General features: G+C 45.6%; 1 protein-coding gene across 4 annotated transcripts in view; it reads right to left on the bottom strand.

Moving 5' to 3' along the window:
• Positions 1-6,624: 6,624 nt before the first annotated feature.
• The window catches only part of LOC117409204 (band 4.1-like protein 5), a 55,094-nt gene continuing 35,928 nt past the window's right edge, over positions 6,625-25,790 (bottom strand). For 3 of the 4 annotated variants that reach the window (XM_059032581.1, XM_059032584.1, XM_059032582.1), the window contains exons 19-26: positions 16,872-17,000; positions 14,095-14,159; positions 12,264-12,377; positions 10,826-10,922; positions 10,566-10,643; positions 10,368-10,418; positions 8,946-9,094; positions 6,625-8,523 (exon numbers count right to left, since the gene is read on the bottom strand). In XM_059032581.1, the coding sequence (XP_058888564.1) occupies positions 8,457-8,523; positions 8,946-9,094; positions 10,368-10,418; positions 10,566-10,643; positions 10,826-10,922; positions 12,264-12,377; positions 14,095-14,159; positions 16,872-17,000 (750 nt within the window). In that variant the 3' untranslated portion in view covers positions 6,625-8,456. The remainder of the gene's footprint in view (positions 8,524-8,945; positions 9,095-10,367; positions 10,419-10,565; positions 10,644-10,825; positions 10,923-12,263; positions 12,378-14,094; positions 14,160-16,871; positions 17,001-25,790) is intronic. The other variant, XM_059032583.1, reaches the window with a different exon arrangement.

Raw genomic sequence — 25,790 nt, 5'->3', positions numbered from 1 at the left:
GGGGAAGGATGTGACGTCGTGAACAACAGGCGAGGGAGGGTGGGGAGTGGTGGGATTGCTCCTTTTAAAAGTACAGGATAATATTGACAAAAATAGTGCTTGACATTTGTAAGATATGGAACAAGTCCTGCCACTCCTGTCATTGGCACGGCGTTTCCTGTAGGGCAGAGGTACATCATTTCGAGTAATCTGCTAGTACACGTTTATACTTCAATGGAAACATTCCCTGCACTGTGATTGGCTGAGGTATAATCCGTAGGTTATGCCTTTAGAATGTTGCAAAAACAAAGCAAACATCAACGCCCCACACTATTTGTAACAAAGTGTCGTCTAAAGTACTTTTCAGTAACATGTTAATTGAAGAATGGGTAAGGCAGAACTTACGAAATCAATATACTGTACTGTACTTCACTATTTTTTTAATGAAATCTCAGGAGTGGGACTGAAACAGCAGAGTCTCTGATTGCTGAAAGGTAAACAGATTAAGTCCAGGATATGCTCAGTAGATCCCAGTTATAGAAGCATTTCCTATTTCCTTTTTAATGCCGTATCTGCCAGTGACAAACGTCCTTTCTGCTAGGTGACCCCCGGGGGTTGGTATGTAACCAGCTGAACAACACGGCGTTCAAATCGGGCTGCATCTCTCCATCCATCTCAGTAACGCAGCCGGAGATCCTGGGCTCTACCTCCAAGAACTACAAACCCACTATATTCATATCCCTTCCTAGAGATCACAAAATACCAAAACATCTTCTTAAATCAAGATATTGTTGCTGTTGTGCTCCTCGTTTGTGGGACTCTATTCCACTGGACATCCGGCAGCTTGAAACATTGGATTCTTTTAAGCCTAAATTAAAATGTTTTTTTTTTTTTTTTTTCGCGTGATTGTATATCATTGGTTGTAGCTGGAGTGTATGAGCTCTCTTGTTCTGTTGTATACATTGTACAGCGCTGTGGGGAGCCATGGAGTGAAAGGCGCTATTTAATACATTATTATTATTGTATTGTATAAAGGGAAAGCTTAAAAATGGCACAATAATAACAATATTCAAGGACCTCTTAGTGTATTCGCCTCGCTTGACTCTCGTATGACTGTTCATGTGCTTACAGTGTAATAATAGAATAATGGTCTCTAGAAAACCCTGCGCATGCTACAGCTAGGTTACATTGGTTTTGGCCCTGCCTCCCCACATTCTTGGTCTATGCAATTAAACAAGTCGGAGCGTGTCTCAGAGACTGTATGTTGAGGATTTTCTGACTGTATAGGAAAGATTGAGTCACGTCAGTAGTATTAGATAAACTGTGATTTTAGATGATAGGGTATGAAATTGCATTTTGTCTTACAACTGAAATGGTTTATGTAAACCAGTATATTCAGGGATGGGGGGGGGGGGTGTTGAGGTAATATTAAATATTACCTCAACATCAGATTTTAACATTGAGAAATAACTCTTTATGCTTTTGTGACCCGAGCCTATGAATTAGTTTAACACCCTTAATAGTGTTCTTAGGGAAATATTTAACTCCTTGATGACCAAACGTGCTACACTGAAATTTTAACAACAACACTACATTGGTATTAGTTTATAACTGACCTTTTTTTCTCCCGGAAGAAACGCCCTTTTGTTTTAATATCTTCAAGCTTCGGCACAATGCTGTAGAAATGTGGGTTTCATTGCTTTCGTTCCAGTTCTCTGTGTATTTTTAATGATTTTAAAACACACAATTGTGAAGAGGCCTGTCCCATAGAGGGTTAAAGAAGCACTGCTATTTCCCCACATGAGGCATGGGCTGTACAATTAGCACATGCTGCCTCTCACTGAAACTCCCTCCCAAGCTGTTGGGTAAGAGGAGGACCCCCCAGTCTCCACATGCAGCCTAGGGTAGTAACTGGGATGTCAACACACAGCAAGCTCCTCGCTCATGACACCCGCTGTTCATCGAGCCATGCTGAGCACCATGTAAGCAGCAGTATAGTCTCCTGTGGAGTTATTTGTAAGTGCTTTAACCCTGCGGTGATGACCAAACACAGTGCCAAGTGTGGCGGATCGCCACTACCCTTGTTTATGTTTTTGTAATTGATGTTTTTGTTTTAGGACGCCCCTCCCTGAATGTCCTTCCTTTCCCATCCTCCAGTCAAATATGTTGATTCGCTTCATCTAGATGTTTTTTGAAGGCTGGGTTCCCATACAGCAGGGGAATGGAATGTCAGTATAGAGAGGAGAGTTAGACACGGGGGCGGCACCGGAGCGGTGTGGTGTCGCCGGCACTAGTGGTGTGTAACTTTCTTCACAAAAGAATCCGACGGCTGTTATATTTTACGCGAGTGTACGATTGTAAGCCTGCCCTGTGAGATCTACGTACGAGTAGCGGGCAAACTGTTCTCGGAGTTAAGAGACGGCGTGAGAAAACCAATTTGTATATATCTTTAGTAATTGGTTATTTAGTTACAGCCGTATCTGGCTGTCGGTAGTACATCCCTAAGGGAAGTGACTACTGAAATGTACTGTTCAAAACTAAGCAAGTTTACATTTACTGTGGCCGGCTGCTTGTAAAGTGACACACAGGCTTGGTATAGCCTACGGTAATCCCCCGACAGCCTGACGTTGTGTAGGGTTGTACTTGGTTTGTTTTATTTTTGTTTCCGTTCCTCATTGTAGAGAAACGTCCCTGAGTTTAGTCTATGATGTATTGTATTTAGTGGGAAAGTTTTTAATGATAATATCCTGTGAAGGAGCTGGCTTGGAATGTAATGCTATATTTACACCTGTACTGTGTTAGCGGTGATAATTCACCCAGTAAACTACTTGTCTTGCTTTTTTTTAGGTAAACTATGTGTAAGGTAGGTTTACTGCTTTGTGTGTGTAATGAGATAGTTACATATTGTTAAACATTGGCAAGGTTTGCACCTTACACACTTGTATTTTTTTGGTTTATTTATATATTGGTTTGATACATTTTGATTTGTCGTTATGAGTCGTATTAATAATTATGAAAGGAAAAAAAAAGTAGTAGTTATTTTGCACTTGTTAATTGCACATGTGTTCTATAGCAGTACTATCCAGTGCCGCACCACACTGCTGTATTTCTTGAAGCTGCTGCTGGCACTAATTAGCCAATTTTATTAACTTTACTATCCTACTCGCATTGACCCTCCTACTTATAAATGACTGTTCCCAAATAAACTTGTAATGACTTTTTTTATTCTTTGTCTGCGTGCCTTTTCTCTTCTGACTGCATCCCTGTCTGTGTACCATTGCCCTACAAGACGAACCTGGGACACACAATTACTTTAATCCTGAGGTCGCAATTCCCTCTGTGGCGTAGTCAGGCTATTGATTTTTGCTCCTGTGCCATTTACTGTAGCGCTTTCTCCTGGGGGTGCTACACAAGCTTCCGGTCACACCATGTCAAAAAATGAAGCAACAAACACGGAGTATTACCAGGGTATCCATCACACAGAGAAGGGAATCGTTTGAAACAATGTTCATGAGGCGAGTCTAAAAAGTCATATGTACAGTATTGAGAGCCTGCTGTCGGTAGAAGGATGTAAACTTGCAGTTTCTGGCCATCATTTGAACAAAAAAATTATCATTAAAGTTAAAGTATTTTATTTTTGTAAAATATTGTATTTCTGATACTTATCCTTACTCTCCAGTACTCAAAACTACATCTGATATGCATAGCATGAAAAGTATTTGACAACTTTGCAAAAGTAGGTGTACACAATGTCATTATTTTACGAGATCACACATTACACATTGGACTTCTATAAGGGTAATATGCCACACACTACTGCAGTATAATGATAAACATTACCAGAAGACCTTGACACAAGAAGAAATAATGTCATGTCATTTAAAACATACAGTTATTCTATTCAGGAATCTTTATATAATAAAGGTTTCCATTTGGCAAATGACTGTGAGCGATGTTAGAAGCACGGGCGGAGGGCGGACTCTCCAGGTGGAAATGCAATGACTGTGAGCGATGTTTAGAAGCACGGGCGGAGGGAGGACTCTCCAGGTGGAAATGCAATGACTCTGAGCGATGTTCAGAAGCACGGGCGGAAGGCAGACTCTCCAGGTGGAAATGCAAGGACTCTGAGCGATGTTCAGAAGCACGGGCGGAGGGAGGACTCTCCAGGTGGAAATGCAATGACTGTGAGCGATGTTCAGAAGCACAGGCGGAGGGAGGACTCTCCAGGTGGAAATGCAATGACTGAGTGATGTTCAGAAGCACAGGCGGAAGGCAGACTCTCCAGGTGGAAATGCAAGGACTCTGAGCGATGTTCAGAAGCACAGGCGGAGGGCAGACTCTCCAGGTGGAAATGCAATGACTGTAAGCGATGTTCAGAAGCACGGGCGGAGGGAGGACTCTCCAGGTGGAAATGCAATGACTGAGTGATGTTCAGAAGCACAGGCGGAAGGCAGACTCTCCAGGTGGAAATGCAAGGACTCTGAGCGATGTTCAGAAGCACGGGCGGAGGGAGGACTCTCCAGGTGGAAATGCAATGACTGAGTGATGTTCAGAAGCACAGGCGGAAGGCAGACTCTCCAGGTGGAAATGCAAGGACTCTGAGCGATGTTCAGATGCACAGGCGGAGGGAGGACTCTCCAGGTGGAAATGCAATGACTCTGAGCGATGTTCAGAAGCACGGGCGGAAGGCAGACTCTCCAGGTGGAAATGCAAGGACTCTGAGCGATGTTCAGAAGCACGGGCGGAGGGAGGACTCTCCAGGTGGAAATGCAATGACTGAGTGATGTTCAGAAGCACAGGCGGAAGGCAGACTCTCCAGGTGGAAATGCAAGGACTCTGAGCGATGTTCAGATGCACAGGCGGAGGGAGGACTCTTCAGGTGGAAATGCAATGACTCTGAGCGATGTTCAGATGCACAGGCGGAAGGCAGACTCTCCAGGTGGAAATGCAATGACTGTAAGCGATGTTCAGAAGCACGGGCGGAGGGAGGACTCTCCAGGTGGAAATGCAATGACTCTTAGTGATGTTCAGAAGCACGGGTGGAGGGAGGACTCTCCAGGTGGAAATGCAATGACTCTGAGCGATGTTCAGAAGCACGGGTGGAGGGAGGACTCTCCAGGTGGAAATGCAATGACTGTGAGCGATGTTTAGAAGCACGGGTGGAGGGAGGACTCTCCAGGTGGAAATGCAATGACTGTGAGCGATGTTCAGAAGCACGGGTGGAGGGAGGACTCTCCAGGTGGAAATGCAATGACTGTGAGCGATGTTCAGAAGCACGGGCGGAGGGAGGACTCTCCAGGTGGAAATGCAATGACTCTGAGCGATGTTCAGAAGCACGGGCGGAGGGAGGACTCTCCAGGTGGAAATGCAATGACTCCGAGCAATGTTCAGAAGCACGGGCGGAAGGCAGACTCTGCAGGTGTAGATGCAGCTTCCAGTCAATGCACCTGATGCCAGCGAGGACACCGTTCACCTGTTCAGTTAGCACAGCCAGGCTGGGATATGGCTGACCACAGCAACTTCGGGGCTTTTACAGTTGTAATATTTGCTTTTACATTTTTTTTGCTGAAGGAAATTGTTTAAAACTTGTTTGTGTTGCATGATATTTTGAGGTGCTTTTGTATAGCCCGCCAGTCTCTCCTCTGGTTTCCCCATCGTTTAATAGCAAGGCATGTCACCGCAACACTTGTCCCAGTTTCCTCCACTTGTGAATGCATAATGCTGTATTTATAATTGAAGGCACTGCTCAGCACTGTGGGGCGCAGCGGGATTATCCCAGCAATACAATCTGTGTTTAAAACCACCTGAAACAGATCTGCACCTGCTCCTTCCAGCCAGGTAAACCCCAGAACAAGCAGTCAATGGGTTCAAGGCACCTTGAACAAGCACCGCAAATAATCATTATCTTTCAAAGAGGCGGAGCAGCCTGGCTTCACAAACCTTCGAAAGCAGTGCGTTTGGATTTCACATCTGTGCCAAACCCAATGTTAATGTGCCAGCCATGTTAGATTGCAGATTTGTTTTTTTGGTAGGTATGGGCAAGATGGTTACACCTTACCAGGCTGGTTTCACAGACCCGAATAGCACCAAATGTAGTGGTAACTGGGGTATGTGAAACCACATGTCTGTGGGGCCACCAGGGTATAGGAGCCTGGTTATAAAGCTCCCAAATTGAAGAGGTTGGTAATGAAAGGACTTGCACGTTTCAGTCTGGTTATCTGCTAGTGTAGTGAAACTAGAAGAAACCACGTCAGGTGACTTACCATGGACTTGGCTTTAGATTTTAAACAGACTTTGAAACAGTGTTTGAAGTTTCCTCGACCCTGATTTTGTTCCCTTGTCCGTGATTTAATTCACAGTGCATGCTGTATTTATTTCTTTGTTTTAACCCCACTTCAAATACCTGATTTCAACAACGTGTTACTGCTGCAACCAACCTCCCGTTCAGGAAGACGGACGAATCAGGTCCCCCCATCAATCTGCCCAACCCCAGCCATACCATGTTGTCCTACTGTATCCCAGGTGTCCAACCAGCAGGGGTCACTGAAGTGCAATGAGGGAAAGCAAAGGCCAGTGAATTCTGTGGTGCGCCCAGCCCAGCTCAGAGCCGCCTATTTCACTTGCTTTCAACACCCAAATACAAAATGCAACTCTAGTACATTTTATTTAAATTATTTCAAGAGAATGGTTACATTATACAAAGAAGCTTCAGGTGCACTACAAAAATCTTTGTACATACGAAATATATAAATCAGTGCAGTGCCTTCCAATACAGGATTTTACATCTACGCTACACTGTGAAATATACAAAGTGAAACAAAAAAAGTACTTTTATAAAAATAATAAAATCACAGCTCAAGAGCTACAGCGAATTGCACTTACATGGGCAGACAGTGCTATAAACCCAGCGTGCACAGTGTGGCTGTTCAGTACGATATGCACCTCAGTGTATACAGTAGATTTATACATTTATATAATACCAATACAAAAACATTTCTATACTTTTACACCTTCTTATTAAGTAGACCTTAACCCTTTGAAGTACAAGGGCCATGCGTCCCACAAATAAACTTTCTTATTTTGCAATGAGGTGTGCGTAACAGGGTTTCAAACTTACTGACGGTTTGGATCTGGTCATCTGAATTGTCAATTCCTCATGATACTCGAGTCACTCAGACTCATCTTAAATAAATGGTGTACCTTAAGGGGTTAAACTATACTGTAGCTGTGCATTCATCAATAACCAATAATAAAAGGAAGAGTGAACGCTCCGCATGAAAGGTTCTTGAGAGAGCAGACGAGAGAGCGAGACTCACTTCTCTGAAACACAACGGCACTGCTGCAGTTCAAGATGCTCATTAGAATCAGGATCATGTTTAAAACCAAGACAGACACTCTGCTTAATGAAAACCACTTTGATATAAAAAACAAAACAAAAAAAAAAAAAAACAACACACAATAACTGCAAGAGCGAGCCTTCTGCCCAAATCACTGGCTTCTTACCTGAAGGTTACTCACTGCAGGTACTGTTTTTAAACACACACACACACACACACACACACACTGCACCTGTATCCCAGACTACTAAAACTCAGCCAGATCACCTTTAATGGGAACTGTATCAGCATAACATTTGGAATGACTGAAGCTCAGTAAACATTTCTAATCAGAGGCAATCCCTGGAGTTCACAAACTAAGCCTTAAAGTCAGTGAGATTAGCAACAATCCTCCAAACATTTAACACGTCTTTAGGTGCCAGACAATACCTCATTCAGACACATCACGTTCTTACTGTAGCTTCAAAATACCCCCTCATTTCTGACAGAGACACCCCACATACCAGCACCTGTATAAACTACCTGTGAACATTCAATAGGATTTCAAGGAACACGAACACCTGTCTCACTGTGGCGTCCAACGTGTCTCTGCTGTTGTGTAACTGCAAGAAGTCATTGTTTCTTACAGGGGAAGAAATGAAAAAATCATTACGTGGCTGGGATCAAATCTGCTGCTATTACCAGTAGACTAGATAAATATACAGCACACCTACAAAATTAAATGAAATAAAAATAAATAAATAAAATAACCTTCTAGAATCTACTTGAAACTGCAGCTCTGTGACACGTTGAGGAATGTGAATGAGGGTTAAGAACAAGGCTTTCACGCAGGGCTTAAGACAACAATCAGAGTGCACCCCTGCCTCTCTCCCACATCAGCAATGGCTTGTCCGGGCCCCACGCTGGAGCCCCGTCTGGGTCAAGTAGCTGACAAAGTAGGGATGATTTATCCCTCTGCCGCTGGTATTGGTAGATCAACATTTCATCAAGTAGATAAAATCTTAAAAAATAAATAAATAAAAAAAGAGAAATCCTTAGAATATATTTTTCCAGTTGTGGTACTGTAATCCAGTTTTAGTTTTGTTAAGGAGAGACAGCATGTGGAGGAATCGTCCAATAGAGAAAAGGGGCGTGTCCTCCTCAGAGTTCCGTGGTCAGCAGGCGCTTGGGCTTCATCATATCCTCCTTCTCTTGATTGTTCACGATGCTGGAGGGCCAAAAAAAAACAAACAAAAAAAAAAAACACACACAACCAGCATTAGGGGAATCCACACAATGGGATAGTCCAGATAAACTAAACTATTCAGTCTTACAATGTCTCTCACACACACACTGTTTGAAATCGAATTGACTTGATCGCAAATGCTAGAGCACACCAATTCTGTATGGTGCCTACAGCCATGCTGCTCTGTACAGTAGCTAATTTGGTTGTTAGGTGTTTGTCAATTTTTATACCCCTATTGCATAGCAACTTCACCCATTCCTGGTTTTACCTCAAGCTCCATTAGCCACAGTGTACAGGTAACAAGTTCAGGTGCATCTTATTAAACTCATGGTAAAACCAGGTATGGATCAAACCGCTATGCAATGGGAGTCTTGTATCTGCTCCTGCTATAACAGCAATAATACCTTGTAGCAATCCCTGCAGGCCTCTTAGTCACTGATGATCCTGCAGTCAGGCCGAGAGACTCCGGATTCAGCTGCACTCTCTCTGTGGAGGAGGTGGCGGTGGGGGGAGTGGCATCACTTTCTACAAGGCAATTGGTAAACACTCCACTCTGCAGTGATGGAAGAGAATACAGCAGAACAGCTGAGTGACTAGCGAGAAGAACAGAGATAGAGGAGAATACAGCAGAACAGAGATAGAGGAGAATGCAGCAGAACAGAGAGATAGAGGAGAATGCAGCAGAACAGAGAGATAGAGGAGAATACAGCAGAACAGAGAGATAGAGGAGAATGCAGCAGAACAAAGAGATAGAGGAGAATGCAGCAGAATATAGAGATAGAGGAGAATGCAGCAGAATATAGAGGAGAATACAGCAGAACAGCTGAGTGACTAGCGAGAAGAACAGAGATAGAGGAGAATGCAGCAGAACAGAGATAGAGGAGAATGCAGCAGAACAGAGATAGAGGAGAATGCAGCAGAACAGAGAGATAGAGGAGAATGCAGCAGAACAGAGAGATAGAGGAGAATGCAGCAGAATATAGAGGAGAATACAGCAGAACAGCTGAGTGACTAGCGAGAAGAACAGAGATAGAGGAGAATACAGCAGAACAGAGATAGAGGAGAATGCAGCAGAACAGAGATAGAGGAGAATGCAGCAGAACAGAGATAGAGGAGAATGCAGCAGAACAGAGATAGAGGAGAATGCAGCAGAACAGAGAGATAGAGGAGAATGCAGCAGAATATAGAGGAGAATACAGCAGAACAGCTGAGTGACTAGCGAGAAGAACAGAGATAGAGGAGAATACAGCAGAACAGAGATAGAGGAGAATGCAGCAGAACAGAGATAGAGGAGAATGCAGCAGAACAGAGAGATAGAGGAGAATGCAGCAGAATATAGAGGAGAATACAGCAGAACAGCTGAGTGACTAGCGAGAAGAACAGAGAGATAGAGGAGAATGCAGCAGAACAGAGAGATAGAGGAGAATGCAGCAGAACAGAGATAGAGATTACAGCAGAACAGAGAGATAGAGGAGAATGCAGCAGAACACTTCAGTGCCTAGCAGAACACTTCAGTGAGAACAGAGAGATCATTGGGTGTCTCAAGGGGTCTGCTGTGGCACAAAAGGTTTTACATTTAGAAATTAACAGTATATACAACTGGAAGATATTTTAAAATGTCATGCAAAATGTTACCACCCCAAAACAAGAGGCAAAGAAACTTCTTTTTCCATCTAGCGTATTAACATTGTGTACATCAGTGTGAGCAGGATTCACAGCCGTACATTTGCATGTTCTCTTCCCAGTACTACTGTAATGCTGTGCCACTATACACCACTGCAGCATCCACAGTGCTAACCGCTGAGGAAACAGTTTGTGTCACTTACTGTACTTGCTGGCACAATCCACCTGGGAGTCATTACTGGCTTGGTCTGAGCCTTTGAGAGAAAAAAAATAAATTAAAAAAAACCCCCGTGGATTCAAAATAAAAGTTTGAAAAAAATTGCAGTTGCTGTTCAGTATATGAGCCCCAGGAGTAAGGCATTCCATTTTCCCAACTATTAACTCCAAAAATGTTGGTTTACCAGTGGTGTGGCTTCGGTAAAATCAATCAGATTCTCAGTTAGAGATGACAGCAGACTGTCCAGTTCCTCCATTTTACTCTGTGTGGAAAACACACATCATGAAGAAAGGCACCCGACGAGTACTGCGGCAAGAGCAAAACTGCACAAAGAATTACAAGTTATCCAGTCATCCAAAAGCTAGTTAACCTTTAATTGCTTTGCATGAATGGGTTCTTATTGGATTGTAAAGTCACACACAACACAAGATCTGAAGTGAATACCTTTAAGCCCACGGTGGCATCTTTGTCTGGTTCTGCAGAGAAAGCTGTGGCTGGAGAAAGATGATCTTCAGAGAGGGGCACAGGCTGGACTTCATCACTGGGAAGGAAGAACAAAACAACAGAGCAGCTGTAACTAACTGCAACAGGGAGACCCAGGAAATAGGGTTGGTACCAGTAAAGGAGACCCATTATATTTCAATAGGGTTGGTACCAGTAAAGGAAACCCATTATATTTCAATAGGGTTGGTACCAGTAAAGGATACCCATTATATTTCAGCCAGTTCTGAAGTGTCAGGTTATCACAATCCGGTATTCAAAGAAGAAAGACTAAGGCATGACAGTATCACAACATTTCAAACCAGTCTGTAGATAAGCAGAGATTCCCAGGGAGAGTACTATGAATTCTACAATTCCTCTTAACACTAACACGCATTGCACAATCCATACAGCAGAAACAGATGCACTAAACATACTGGGGAACAGTAATCAATCCATGACATCTGTTTAAAGATCACTGTTAAACTACTTTGTTAAATAATAATTAAATTGTTGATGAAAGCTTGCTCAGATTCAAGCTGCATTCACACAAGCATGACTGTGATATGGAGCAGTGGCGACTCCTTCTGGTTACATCAGGCCATTGCAAGCCACATTTTTTTTTTTAATTCATGGCCAGTACTTTGGAATATTTTTAAATCAGGAAATGTAATTGACAACTGTTATCAAAGAACAGAAATAATACATTGTATTCAAATTGAGTTTTCACAGCAACTAAAGTCATCACTGAGCCCTTACCGGCAAACACAAATTAAACAAACTTATAAATGTAAGAATGGATACATGTAGAGGAGCTGTGAAAGGAAAATACCAAATCAGGTTTAAAATGTGGAAAGATGTATGGAAAGTAGATAGAACCAGTAGATATTTCACACCTCTCCAGAAGGTGTCGCTATTGGGCAGTGGTTAATAGGGAAAAGGGACAAGGTCACAGAGAAAAAGCAACATCTTGCGGCAGTGTGTACATTACATTGTCAATACACAGTATATGGGTTTCCCTCATTAGCTACAGTCTGGAATGCCCTGGATAAAAGGAACAGGTGGCATCCCTAATCTCTCTGTCCCAGTTTCGAGCAGAGTGCATTGTGAGCTCCATGCAAGGACACAGCATGCAACACAGCTCTGCAGAAAACTGCAGTGCTTCAGGGAGGAATTACATGTTGAAATCTAACTTTTATATCTACTATTTTATTTTTTCCATAAAATGTTAACCCTCAATTATCCAGATAGAACAGTAACAAACAAAAAACAAAAAAAAAGCGCTATATATAATTTATTTGTTTTTATTGCACTTCAGATTTCCGAAGTCACGGGCAGATGCTTGTTGCTCCTCCAGCCCCGCACACAGGTCTCTCCCGCGGTCACTCCCTGACGCGGTTACCTGGGCGTGACCGTGGTTCTGAGAAGGTCCCTGGAGTCCTGCCGCTCCGGTCTCACTGGTACCAGTGGTGGGGAGACAGAGCTGCTCCCTGTCCTTCCGAACAGAACCATATTCCTGTGAGGAGAGATTCCTGATTAATACCACGCGCACACACAGAACCAGATCACAGCCCCGACACCCAGCTGTGTTACAGATTGATCAATACCATGCACAAACACACACAGAACGAGATCACAGCCCTGACACCCAGCTGTGTTACAGATTGATTAATACCACACGCACACACAGAACACGATCACAGCCCTGACACCCAGCTGTGTTACAGATTGATCAATACCACGCACAAAACACACACAGAACAAGATCACAGCCCTGACACCCAGCTGTGTTACAGATTGATCAATACCACACGCACACACAGAACCAGATCACAGCCCTGACACCCAGCTGTGTTACAGATTGATCAATACCACATGCACACACAGAACACGATCACAGCCCTGACACCCAGCTGTGTTACAGATTGATTAATACCACACGCACACACACAAAACCAGATCACAGCCCTGACACCCAGCTGTGTTACAGATTGATTAATACCACACGCACACACACAAAACCAGATCACAGCCCTGACACCCAGCTGTGTTACAGATTGATCAATACCACACGCACACACAGAACACGATCACAGCCCTGACACCCAGCTGTGTTACAGATTGATCAATACCACACACAAACACACACAGAACAAGATCACAGCCCTGACACCCAGCTGTGTTACAGATTGATTAATACCACACGCGCACTCACAGAACCAGATCACAGCCCTGACACCCAGCTGTGTTACAGATTGATCAATACCACACACAAACACACACAGAACAAGATCACAGCCCTGACACCCAGCTGTGTTACAGATTGATTAATACCACACGCGCACTCACAGAACCAGATCACAGCCCTGACACCCAGCTGTGTTACAGATTGATTAATACCACGCACACACAGAACCAGATCACAGCCCTGACACCCAGCTGTGTTACAGATTGATCAATACCACGCACAAAACACACACAGAACAAGATCACAGCCCTGACACCCAGCTGTGTTACAGATTGATTAATACCACGCGCACACACACAGAACACGATCACAGCTCTGACACCCAGCTGTGTTACAGATTGATCAATACCACACGCACACACAGAACACGATCACAGCCCTGACACCCAGCTGTGTTACAGATTGATTAATACCACGCACACACAGAACCAGATCACAGCCCTGACACCCAGCTGTGTTAGATTGATTAATACCACGCACACACACAGAACCAGATCACAGCCCTGACACCCAGCTGTGTTACAGATTGATTAATACCACACGCACACACAGAACACGATCACAGCCCTGACACCCAGCTGTGTTACAGATTGATCAATACCACACGCACACACAGAACACGATCACAGCCCTGACACCCAGCTGTGTTACAGATTGATCAATACCACACGCACACACACAAAACCAGATCACAGCCCTGACACCCAGCTGTGTTACAGATTGCTGCGTTTCATTACGCTGGACCATTCCACTGCTTTACTATTTTATTGGATTTCTTTTTGGTTACAAAATGAGTCACTCCAATTCCAATTCCATTTCCAAGTCCTCCAATTCTGGAATTAGAATTGGAATTCCTTTGAAGGAATTGGAACTGGTTTAAAGGGAATGGTAATTGGTATTGATTTTAAAAAGGCATTTGAATTGACCCCAGCCCTGATTGCAGAGTTGATCTCATTTTACGTTGTGGTTTGTTTTCACAGCGTACCTGGAGACTGCTTCCTGAAGGTTGCAGTTTTTGTCCCCCGTCACCAGAGTGTCCTCTCTCGTTACCTGACACAACAAATAAAATAAAAACAATTTACAATCACATCATCATCATCATCATCATCTGTAACTCCACAGCACTGCCTCCCAGAACACACCGCAGACACCAAGCAAAACAATACAGCACTGCCTCCCAGAACACACCGCAGACACCAAGCAAAACAATACAGCACTGCCACCCAGAACACACCGCAGACACCAAGCGAAACAATACAGCACTGCCTCCCAGAACACACCGCAGACACCAAGCAAAACAATACAGCACTGCCACCCAGAACACACCGCAGACACCAAGCAAAACAATACAGCACTGCCACCCAGAACACACCGCAGACACCAAGCAAAACAATACAGCACTGCCACCCAGAACACACCGCAGACACCAAGCAAAACAATACAGCACTGCCACCCAGAACACACCGCAGACACCAAGCAAAACAATACAGCACTGCCACCCAGAACACACCGCAGACACCAAGCAAAACAATACAGCACTGCCTCCCAGAACACACCGCAGACACCAAGCGAAACAATACAGCACTGCCACCCAGAACACACCGCAGACACCAAGCGAAACAATACAGCACTGCCTCCCAGAACACACCGCAGACACCAAGCAAAACAATACAGCACTGCCTCCCAGAACACACCGCAGACACCAAGCAAAACAATACAGCACTGCCACCCAGAACACACCGCAGACACCAAGCAAAACAATACAGCACTGCCACCCAGAACACACCGCAGACACCAAGCAAAACAATACAGCACTGCCACCCAGAACACACCGCAGACACCAAGCAAAACAATACAGCACTGCCACCCAGAACACACCGCAGACACCAAGCAAAACAATACAGCACTGCCACCCAGAACACACCGCAGACACCAAGCGAAACAATACAGCACTGCCACCCAGAACACACCGCAGACACCAAGCGAAACAATACAGCACTGCCACCCAGAACACACCGCAGACACCAAGCGAAACAATACAGCACTGCCTCCCAGAACACACCGCAGACACCAAGCAAAACAATACAGCACTGCCACCCAGAACACACCGCAGACACCAAGCAAAACAATACAGCACTGCCACCCAGAACACACCGCAGACACCAAGCAAAACAATACAGCACTGCCACCCAGAACACACCGCAGACACCAAGCAAAACAATACAGCACTGCCACCCAGAACACACCGCAGACACCAAGCGAAACAATACAGCACTGCCACCCAGAACACACCGCAGACACCAAGCGAAACAATACAGCACTGCCACCCAGAACACACCGCAGACACCAAGCGAAACAATACAGCACTGCCACCCAGAACACACCGCAGACACCAAGCAAAACAATACAGCACTGCCACCCAGAACACACCGCAGACACCAAGCGAAACAATACAGCACTGCCTCCCAGAACACACCGCAGACACCAAGCAAAACAATACAGCACTGCCACCCAGAACACACCGCAGACACCAAGCAAAACAATACAGCACTGCCACCCAGAACACACCGCAGACACCAAGCAAAACAATACAGCACTGCCACCCAGAACACACCGCAGACACCAAGCAAAACAATACAGCACTGCCTCCCAGAACACACCGCAGACACCAAGCAAAACAATACAGCACTGCCTCCCAGAACACACCGCAGACACCAAGCAAAACAATACAGCACTGCCTCCCAGAACACACCGCAGACACCAAGCAAAACAATACAGCACTGCCTCCCAGAACACACCGCAGACACCAAGCAAAACAATACAGCACTGCCACCCAGAACACACCGCAGACACCAAGCGAAACAATACAGCACTGCCACCCAGAACACACAGCAGACACCAAGCAAAACAATACAGCACTGCCACCCAGAACACACAGCAGACACCAAGCAAAACAATACAGCACTGCCACCCAGAACACACCGCAGACACCAAGCGAAACAATACAGCACTGCCTCCCAGAACACACCGCAGACACCAAGCAAAACAATACAGCACTGCCACCCAGAACACACCGCAGACACCAAGCAAAACAATACAGCACTGCCACCCAGAACACACCGCAGACACCAAGCAAAACAATACAGCACTGCCACCCAGAACACACCGCAGACACCAAGCAAAACAATACAGCACTGCCACCCAGAACACACCGCAGACACCAAGCGAAACAATACAGCACTGCCACCCAGAACACACCGCAGACACCAAGCGAAACAATACAGCACTGCCACCCAGAACACACCGCAGACACCAAGCAAAACAATACAGCACTGCCACCCAGAACACACCGCAGACACCAAGCAAAACAATACAGCACTGCCACCCAGAACACACCGCAGACACCAAGCGAAACAATACAGCACTGCCTCCCAGAACACACTGCAGACACCAAGCAAAACAATACAGCACTGCCACCCAGAACACACCGCAGACACCAAGCAAAACAATACAGCACTGCCACCCAGAACACACTGCAGACACCAAGCTTCTACTATACCATAGCTTACCATTTATTTTACTATGCTTTACTATACCTCTATGTGCTTTACAATGCTTACCTATATTTGATTACACTTTACTATGGAACATTTTAACACTGGCAATTGCAAAAAAAAAAAAGGCATGAAAATGAAACTGCTGCGCTGTTCTCCTTTGGCATTGCAGGGAGCCCCGGATCCCTCTTCACCTGCAGGGTCTTACCTTCAAGGCTGCCTCTGCCTGTGCTTTCAGGATGTTGCTCTTCAGCGCCTCCGGGGGGCGACTCAGAGCCACGACTGAGCTGCTGGTCACATTGTTCAGGGACTTCTCTGTCAGCTTCACTACCTCCTCCTGGAAGAGATGGATCACAAATCCAGCAAAGTCTGCCAGTCCCAGGCAAGCCTGTGGCTCACGAGCAGCATACGAATGTCATCAATCCAGTAAGAGCACACGGGAAACATTCAGATAAAACTAGACCTTCTGATAACGGGCAGACAGTCGTGGAAAACACTGGAGGACACGGGGGGCAGGGATTGTAACGTGTTGTTTTGGAGGGCTGCAGTATTTACAGGGATTGTAACGTGTTGTTTGGGGGGGCGGCAGTATTTACAGGGATTGTAACGTGTTGTTTTGGAGGGCTGCAGTATTTACAGGGATTGTAACGTGTTGTTTGGGAGGGCTGCAGTATTTACAGGGATTGTAACGTGTTGTTTTGGAGGGCTGCAGTATTTACAGGGATTGTAACGTGTTGTTTTGGGGGGGCTGCAGTATTTACAGGGATTGTAACGTGTTGTTTGGGAGGGCGGCAGTATTTACAGGGATTGTAACGTGTTGTTTTGGAGGGCTGCAGTATTTACAGGGATTGTAACGTGTTGTTTGGGGGGGCTGCAGTATTTACAGGGATTGTAACGTGTTGTTTTGGGGGGGCTGCAGTATTTACAGGGATTGTAACGTGTTGTTTTGGAGGGCTGCAGTATTTACAGGGATTGTAACGTGTTGTTTGGGAGGGCTGCAGTATTTACAGGGATTGTAACGTGTTGTTTTGGAGGGCTGCAGTATTTACAGGGATTGTAACGTGTTGTTTTGGGGGGGCTGCAGTATTTACAGGGATTGTAACGTGTTGTTTGGGAGGGCGGCAGTATTTACAGGGATTGTAACGTGTTGTTTTGGAGGGCTGCAGTATTTACAGGGATTGTAACGTGTTGTTTGGGGGGGCTGCAGTATTTACAGGGATTGTAACGTGTTGTTTGGGGGGGCTGCAGTATTTACAGGGATTGTAACGTGTTGTTTTGGAGGGCTGCAGTATTTACAGGGATTGTAACGTGTTGTTTTGGGGGGGCTGCAGTATTTACAGGGATTGTAACGTGTTGTTTTGGAGGGCTGCAGTATTTACAGGGATTGTAACGTGTTGTTTGGGGGGGCTGCAGTATTTACAGGGATTGTAACGTGTTGTTTTGGAGGGCTGCAGTATTTACAGGGATTGTAACGTGTTGTTTGGGGGGGCTGCAGTATTTACAGGGATTGTAACGTGTTGTTTGGGAGGGCTGCAGTATTTACAGGGATTGTAACGTGTTGTTTTGGGAGGGCTGCAGTATTTACAGGGATTGTAACGTGTTGTTTTGGAGGGCTGCAGTATTTACAGGGATTGTAACGTGTTGTTTTGGGGGGGCTGCAGTATTTACAGGGATTGTAACGTGTTGTTTTGGGGGGGCTGCAGTATTTACAGGGATTGTAACGTGTTGTTTGGGGGGGCTGCAGTATTTACAGGGATTGTAACGTGTTGTTTTGGAGGGCTGCAGTATTTACAGGGATTGTAACGTGTTGTTTGGGAGGGCTGCAGTATTTACAGGGATTGTAACGTGTTGTTTTGGAGGGCTGCAGTATTTACAGGGATTGTAACGTGTTGTTTTGGGGGGGCTGCAGTATTTACAGGGATTGTAACGTGTTGTTTTGGGGGGGCTGCAGTATTTACAGGGATTGTAACGTGTTGTTTGGGGGGGCTGCAGTATTTACAGGGATTGTAACGTGTTGTTTTGGAGGGCTGCAGTATTTACAGGGATTGTAACGTGTTGTTTGGGGGGGCTGCAGTATTTACAGGGATTGTAACGTGTTGTTTTGGAGGGCTGCAGTATTTACAGGGATTGTAACGTGTTGTTTTGGGGGGGCTGCAGTATTTACAGGGATTGTAACGTGTTGTTTGGGGGGGCTGCAGTATTTACAGGGATTGTAACGTGTTGTTTTGGGGGGGCTGCAGTATTTACAGGGATTGTAACGTGTTGTTTTGGAGGGCGGCAGTATTTACAGGGATTGTAACGTGTTGTTTGGGGGGGCTGCAGTATTTACAGGGATTGTAACGTGTTGTTTGGGGGGGCTGCAGTATTTACAGGGATTGTAACGTGTTGTTTGGGGGGGCTGCAGTATTTACAGGGATTGTAACGTGTTGTTTTGGGGGGCTGCAGTATTTACAGGGATTGTAACGTGTTGTTTTGGAGGGCTGCAGTATTTACAGGGATTGTAACGTGTTGTTTTGGGGGGGCTGCAGTATTTACAGGGATTGTAACGTGTTGTTTGGGGGGGCTGCAGTATTTACAGGGATTGTAACGTGTTGTTTTGGGGGGGCTGCAGTATTTACAGGGATTGTAACGTGTTGTTTTGGAGGGCTGCAGTATTTACAGGGATTGTAACGTGTTGTTTTGGAGGGCGGCAGTATTTACAGGGATTGTAACGTGTTGTTTTGGGGGGGCTGCAGTATTTACAGGGATTGTAACGTGTTGTTTTGGAGGGCTGCAGTATTTACAGGGATTGTAACGTGTTGTTTTGGGGGGGCTGCAGTATTTACAGGGATTGTAACGTGTTGTTTTGGGGGGCTGCAGTATTTACAGGGATTGTAACGTGTTGTTTTGGAGGGCTGCAGTATTTACAGGGATTGTAACGTGTTGTTTGGGGGGGCGGCAGTATTTACAGGGATTGTAACGTGTTGTTTTGGGGGGGCTGCAGTATTTACAGGGATTGTAACGTGTTGTTTTGGGGGGGCGGCAGTATTTACAGGGATTGTAACGTGTTGTTTTGGAGGGCTGCAGTATTTACAGGGATTGTAACGTGTTGTTTGGGAGGGCTGCAGTATTTACAGGGATTGTAACGTGTTGTTTGGGGGGGCTGCAGTATTTACAGGGATTGTAACGTGTTGTTTGGGGGGGCTGCAGTATTTACAGGGATTGTAACGTGTTGTTTGGAGGGGCTGCAGTATTTACAGGGATTGTAACGTGTTGTTTTGGAGGGCTGCAGTATTTACAGGGATTGTAACGTGTTGTTTTGGAGGGCTGCAGTATTTACAGGGATTGTAACGTGTTGTTTGGGGGGGCTGCAGTATTTACAGGGATTGTAACGTGTTGTTTGGGGGGGCTGCAGTATTTACAGGGATTGTAACGTGTTGTTTGGGGGGGCTGCAGTATTTACAGGGATTGTAACGTGTTGTTTGGGGGGGCTGCAGTATTTACAGGGATTGTAACGTGTTGTTTGGGGGGGCTGCAGTATTTACAGGGATTGTAACGTGTTGTTTTGGAGGGCTGCAGTATTTACAGGGATTGTAACGTGTTGTTTGGGGGGGCTGCAGTATTTACAGGGATTGTAACGTGTTGTTTGGGGGGGCTGCAGTATTTACAGGGATTGTAACGTGTTGTTTGGGAGGGCTGCAGTATTTACAGGGATTGTAACGTGTTGTTTGGGGGGGCTGCAGTATTTACAGGGATTGTAACGTGTTGTTTGGGAGGGCTGCAGTATTTACAGGGATTGTAACGTGTTGTTTTGGGAGGGCTGCAGTATTTACAGGGATTGTAACGTGTTGTTTGGGGGGGCTGCAGTATTTACAGGGATTGTAACGTGTTGTTTTGGAGGGCTGCAGTATTTACAGGGATTGTAACGTGTTGTTTTGGGGGGCTGCAGTATTTACAGGGATTGTAACGTGTTGTTTTGGAGGGCTGCAGTATTTACAGGGATTGTAACGTGTTGTTTTGGGGGGGCTGCAGTATTTACAGGGATTGTAACGTGTTGTTTTGGAGGGCTGCAGTATTTACAGGGATTGTAACGTGTTGTTTGGGAGGGCTGCAGTATTTACAGGGATTGTAACGTGTTGTTTTGGAGGGCTGCAGTATTTACAGGGATTGTAACGTGTTGTTTTGGAGGGCTGCAGTATTTACAGGGATTGTAACGTGTTGTTTTGGAGGGCTGCAGTATTTACAGGGATTGTAACGTGTTGTTTTGGGGGGCTGCAGTATTTACAGGGATTGTAACGTGTTGTTTGGGAGGGCTGCAGTATTTACAGGGATTGTAACGTGTTGTTTTGGGGGGGCTGCAGTATTTACAGGGATTGTAACGTGTTGTTTTGGAGGGCTGCAGTATTTACAGGGATTGTAACGTGTTGTTTGGGGGGGCTGCAGTATTTACAGGGATTGTAACGTGTTGTTTGGGGGGGCTGCAGTATTTACAGGGATTGTAACGTGTTGTTTGGGGGGGCTGCAGTATTTACAGGGATTGTAACGTGTTGTTTGGGAGGGCTGCAGTATTTACAGGGATTGTAACGTGTTGTTTTGGAGGGCTGCAGTATTTACAGGGATTGTAACGTGTTGTTTTGGGGGGGCGGCAGTATTTACAGGGATTGTAACGTGTTGTTTGGGAGGGCTGCAGTATTTACAGGGATTGTAACGTGTTGTTTTGGAGGGCGGCAGTATTTACAGGGATTGTAACGTGTTGTTTTGGGGGGGCTGCAGTATTTACAGGGATTGTAACGTGTTGTTTTGGAGGGCTGCAGTATTTACAGGGATTGTAACGTGTTGTTTTGGAGGGCTGCAGTATTTACAGGGATTGTAACGTGTTGTTTTGGAGGGCTGCAGTATTTACAGGGATTGTAACGTGTTGTTTTGGAGGGCTGCAGTATTTACAGGGATTGTAACGTGTTGTTTGGGGGGGGCTGCAGTATTTACAGGGATTGTAACGTGTTGTTTGGGGGGGGCTGCAGTATTTACAGGGATTGTAACGTGTTGTTTGGGAGGGCTGCAGTATTTACAGGGATTGTAACGTGTTGTTTTGGAGGGCTGCAGTATTTACAGGGATTGTAACGTGTTGTTTGGGGGGGCTGCAGTATTTACAGGGATTGTAACGTGTTGTTTTGGGGGGGCTGCAGTATTTACAGGGATTGTAACGTGTTGTTTTGGGGGGGCTGCAGTATTTACAGGGATTGTAACGTGTTGTTTGGGGGGGCTGCAGTATTTACAGGGATTGTAACGTGTTGTTTGGGGGGGCTGCAGTATTTACAGGGATTGTAACGTGTTGTTTGGGGGGGCTGCAGTATTTACAGGGATTGTAACGTGTTGTTTGGAGGGGCTGCAGTATTTACAGGGATTGTAACGTGTTGTTTTGGGGGGGCTGCAGTATTTACAGGGATTGTAACGTGTTGTTTGGGGGGGCTGCAGTATTTACAGGGATTGTAACGTGTTGTTTGGAGGGGCTGCAGTATTTACAGGGATTGTAACGTGTTGTTTTGGGGGGGCTGCAGTATTTACAGGGATTGTAACGTGTTGTTTTGGAGGGCTGCAGTATTTACAGGGATTGTAACGTGTTGTTTGGGGGGGCTGCAGTATTTACAGGGATTGTAACGTGTTGTTTTGGGGGGGCTGCAGTATTTACAGGGATTGTAACGTGTTGTTTTGGAGGGCTGCAGTATTTACAGGGATTGTAACGTGTTGTTTGGGAGGGCTGCAGTATTTACAGGGATTGTAACGTGTTGTTTTGGAGGGCTGCAGTATTTACAGGGATTGTAACGTGTTGTTTTGGGGGGGCTGCAGTATTTACAGGGATTGTAACGTGTTGTTTGGGAGGGCGGCAGTATTTACAGGGATTGTAACGTGTTGTTTTGGAGGGCTGCAGTATTTACAGGGATTGTAACGTGTTGTTTGGGGGGGCTGCAGTATTTACAGGGATTGTAACGTGTTGTTTGGGGGGGCTGCAGTATTTACAGGGATTGTAACGTGTTGTTTTGGAGGGCTGCAGTATTTACAGGGATTGTAACGTGTTGTTTGGGGGGGCTGCAGTATTTACAGGGATTGTAACGTGTTGTTTTGGAGGGCTGCAGTATTTACAGGAATTGTAACGTGTTGTTTTGGGGGGGCTGCAGTATTTACAGGGATTGTAACGTGTTGTTTTGGGGGGGCTGCAGTATTTACAGGGATTGTAACGTGTTGTTTGGGGGGGCTGCAGTATTTACAGGGATTGTAACGTGTTGTTTTGGAGGGCTGCAGTATTTACAGGGATTGTAACGTGTTGTTTGGGAGGGCTGCAGTATTTACAGGGATTGTAACGTGTTGTTTTGGAGGGCTGCAGTATTTACAGGGATTGTAACGTGTTGTTTTGGGGGGGCTGCAGTATTTACAGGGATTGTAACGTGTTGTTTTGGGGGGGCTGCAGTATTTACAGGGATTGTAACGTGTTGTTTGGGGGGGCTGCAGTATTTACAGGGATTGTAACGTGTTGTTTTGGAGGGCTGCAGTATTTACAGGGATTGTAACGTGTTGTTTGGGGGGGCTGCAGTATTTACAGGGATTGTAACGTGTTGTTTTGGAGGGCTGCAGTATTTACAGGGATTGTAACGTGTTGTTTTGGGGGGGCTGCAGTATTTACAGGGATTGTAACGTGTTGTTTGGGGGGGCTGCAGTATTTACAGGGATTGTAACGTGTTGTTTTGGGGGGGCTGCAGTATTTACAGGGATTGTAACGTGTTGTTTTGGAGGGCGGCAGTATTTACAGGGATTGTAACGTGTTGTTTGGGGGGGCTGCAGTATTTACAGGGATTGTAACGTGTTGTTTGGGGGGGCTGCAGTATTTACAGGGATTGTAACGTGTTGTTTGGGGGGGCTGCAGTATTTACAGGGATTGTAACGTGTTGTTTTGGGGGGCTGCAGTATTTACAGGGATTGTAACGTGTTGTTTTGGAGGGCTGCAGTATTTACAGGGATTGTAACGTGTTGTTTTGGGGGGGCTGCAGTATTTACAGGGATTGTAACGTGTTGTTTGGGGGGGCTGCAGTATTTACAGGGATTGTAACGTGTTGTTTTGGGGGGGCTGCAGTATTTACAGGGATTGTAACGTGTTGTTTTGGAGGGCTGCAGTATTTACAGGGATTGTAACGTGTTGTTTTGGAGGGCGGCAGTATTTACAGGGATTGTAACGTGTTGTTTTGGGGGGGCTGCAGTATTTACAGGGATTGTAACGTGTTGTTTTGGAGGGCTGCAGTATTTACAGGGATTGTAACGTGTTGTTTTGGGGGGGCTGCAGTATTTACAGGGATTGTAACGTGTTGTTTTGGGGGGCTGCAGTATTTACAGGGATTGTAACGTGTTGTTTTGGAGGGCTGCAGTATTTACAGGGATTGTAACGTGTTGTTTGGGGGGGCGGCAGTATTTACAGGGATTGTAACGTGTTGTTTTGGGGGGGCTGCAGTATTTACAGGGATTGTAACGTGTTGTTTTGGGGGGGCGGCAGTATTTACAGGGATTGTAACGTGTTGTTTTGGAGGGCTGCAGTATTTACAGGGATTGTAACGTGTTGTTTGGGAGGGCTGCAGTATTTACAGGGATTGTAACGTGTTGTTTGGGGGGGCTGCAGTATTTACAGGGATTGTAACGTGTTGTTTGGGGGGGCTGCAGTATTTACAGGGATTGTAACATGTTGTTTGGAGGGGCTGCAGTATTTACAGGGATTGTAACGTGTTGTTTTGGAGGGCTGCAGTATTTACAGGGATTGTAACGTGTTGTTTTGGAGGGCTGCAGTATTTACAGGGATTGTAACGTGTTGTTTGGGGGGGCTGCAGTATTTACAGGGATTGTAACGTGTTGTTTGGGGGGGCTGCAGTATTTACAGGGATTGTAACGTGTTGTTTGGGGGGGCTGCAGTATTTACAGGGATTGTAACGTGTTGTTTGGGGGGGCTGCAGTATTTACAGGGATTGTAACGTGTTGTTTGGGGGGGCTGCAGTATTTACAGGGATTGTAACGTGTTGTTTTGGAGGGCTGCAGTATTTACAGGGATTGTAACGTGTTGTTTGGGGGGGCTGCAGTATTTACAGGGATTGTAACGTGTTGTTTGGGGGGGCTGCAGTATTTACAGGGATTGTAACGTGTTGTTTGGGAGGGCTGCAGTATTTACAGGGATTGTAACGTGTTGTTTGGGGGGGCTGCAGTATTTACAGGGATTGTAACGTGTTGTTTGGGAGGGCTGCAGTATTTACAGGGATTGTAACGTGTTGTTTTGGGAGGGCTGCAGTATTTACAGGGATTGTAACGTGTTGTTTGGGGGGGCTGCAGTATTTACAGGGATTGTAACGTGTTGTTTTGGAGGGCTGCAGTATTTACAGGGATTGTAACGTGTTGTTTTGGGGGGCTGCAGTATTTACAGGGATTGTAACGTGTTGTTTTGGAGGGCTGCAGTATTTACAGGGATTGTAACGTGTTGTTTTGGAGGGCTGCAGTATTTACAGGGATTGTAACGTGTTGTTTTGGAGGGCTGCAGTATTTACAGGGATTGTAACGTGTTGTTTTGGGGGGCTGCAGTATTTACAGGGATTGTAACGTGTTGTTTGGGAGGGCTGCAGTATTTACAGGGATTGTAACGTGTTGTTTTGGGGGGGCTGCAGTATTTACAGGGATTGTAACGTGTTGTTTTGGAGGGCTGCAGTATTTACAGGGATTGTAACGTGTTGTTTGGGGGGGCTGCAGTATTTACAGGGATTGTAACGTGTTGTTTGGGGGGGCTGCAGTATTTACAGGGATTGTAACGTGTTGTTTGGGGGGGCTGCAGTATTTACAGGGATTGTAACGTGTTGTTTGGGAGGGCTGCAGTATTTACAGGGATTGTAACGTGTTGTTTTGGAGGGCTGCAGTATTTACAGGGATTGTAACGTGTTGTTTTGGGGGGGCGGCAGTATTTACAGGGATTGTAACGTGTTGTTTGGGAGGGCTGCAGTATTTACAGGGATTGTAACGTGTTGTTTTGGAGGGCGGCAGTATTTACAGGGATTGTAACGTGTTGTTTTGGGGGGGCTGCAGTATTTACAGGGATTGTAACGTGTTGTTTTGGAGGGCTGCAGTATTT

Source organism: Acipenser ruthenus, chromosome 10 (genome assembly GCF_902713425.1).
Source record: "Acipenser ruthenus chromosome 10, fAciRut3.2 maternal haplotype, whole genome shotgun sequence".
Lineage (NCBI taxonomy): Eukaryota > Metazoa > Chordata > Actinopteri > Acipenseriformes > Acipenseridae > Acipenser > Acipenser ruthenus.
The sequence above is the reverse complement of the archived record's forward strand: the minus strand, read 5'-3'. Positions and strand labels throughout refer to the sequence as shown.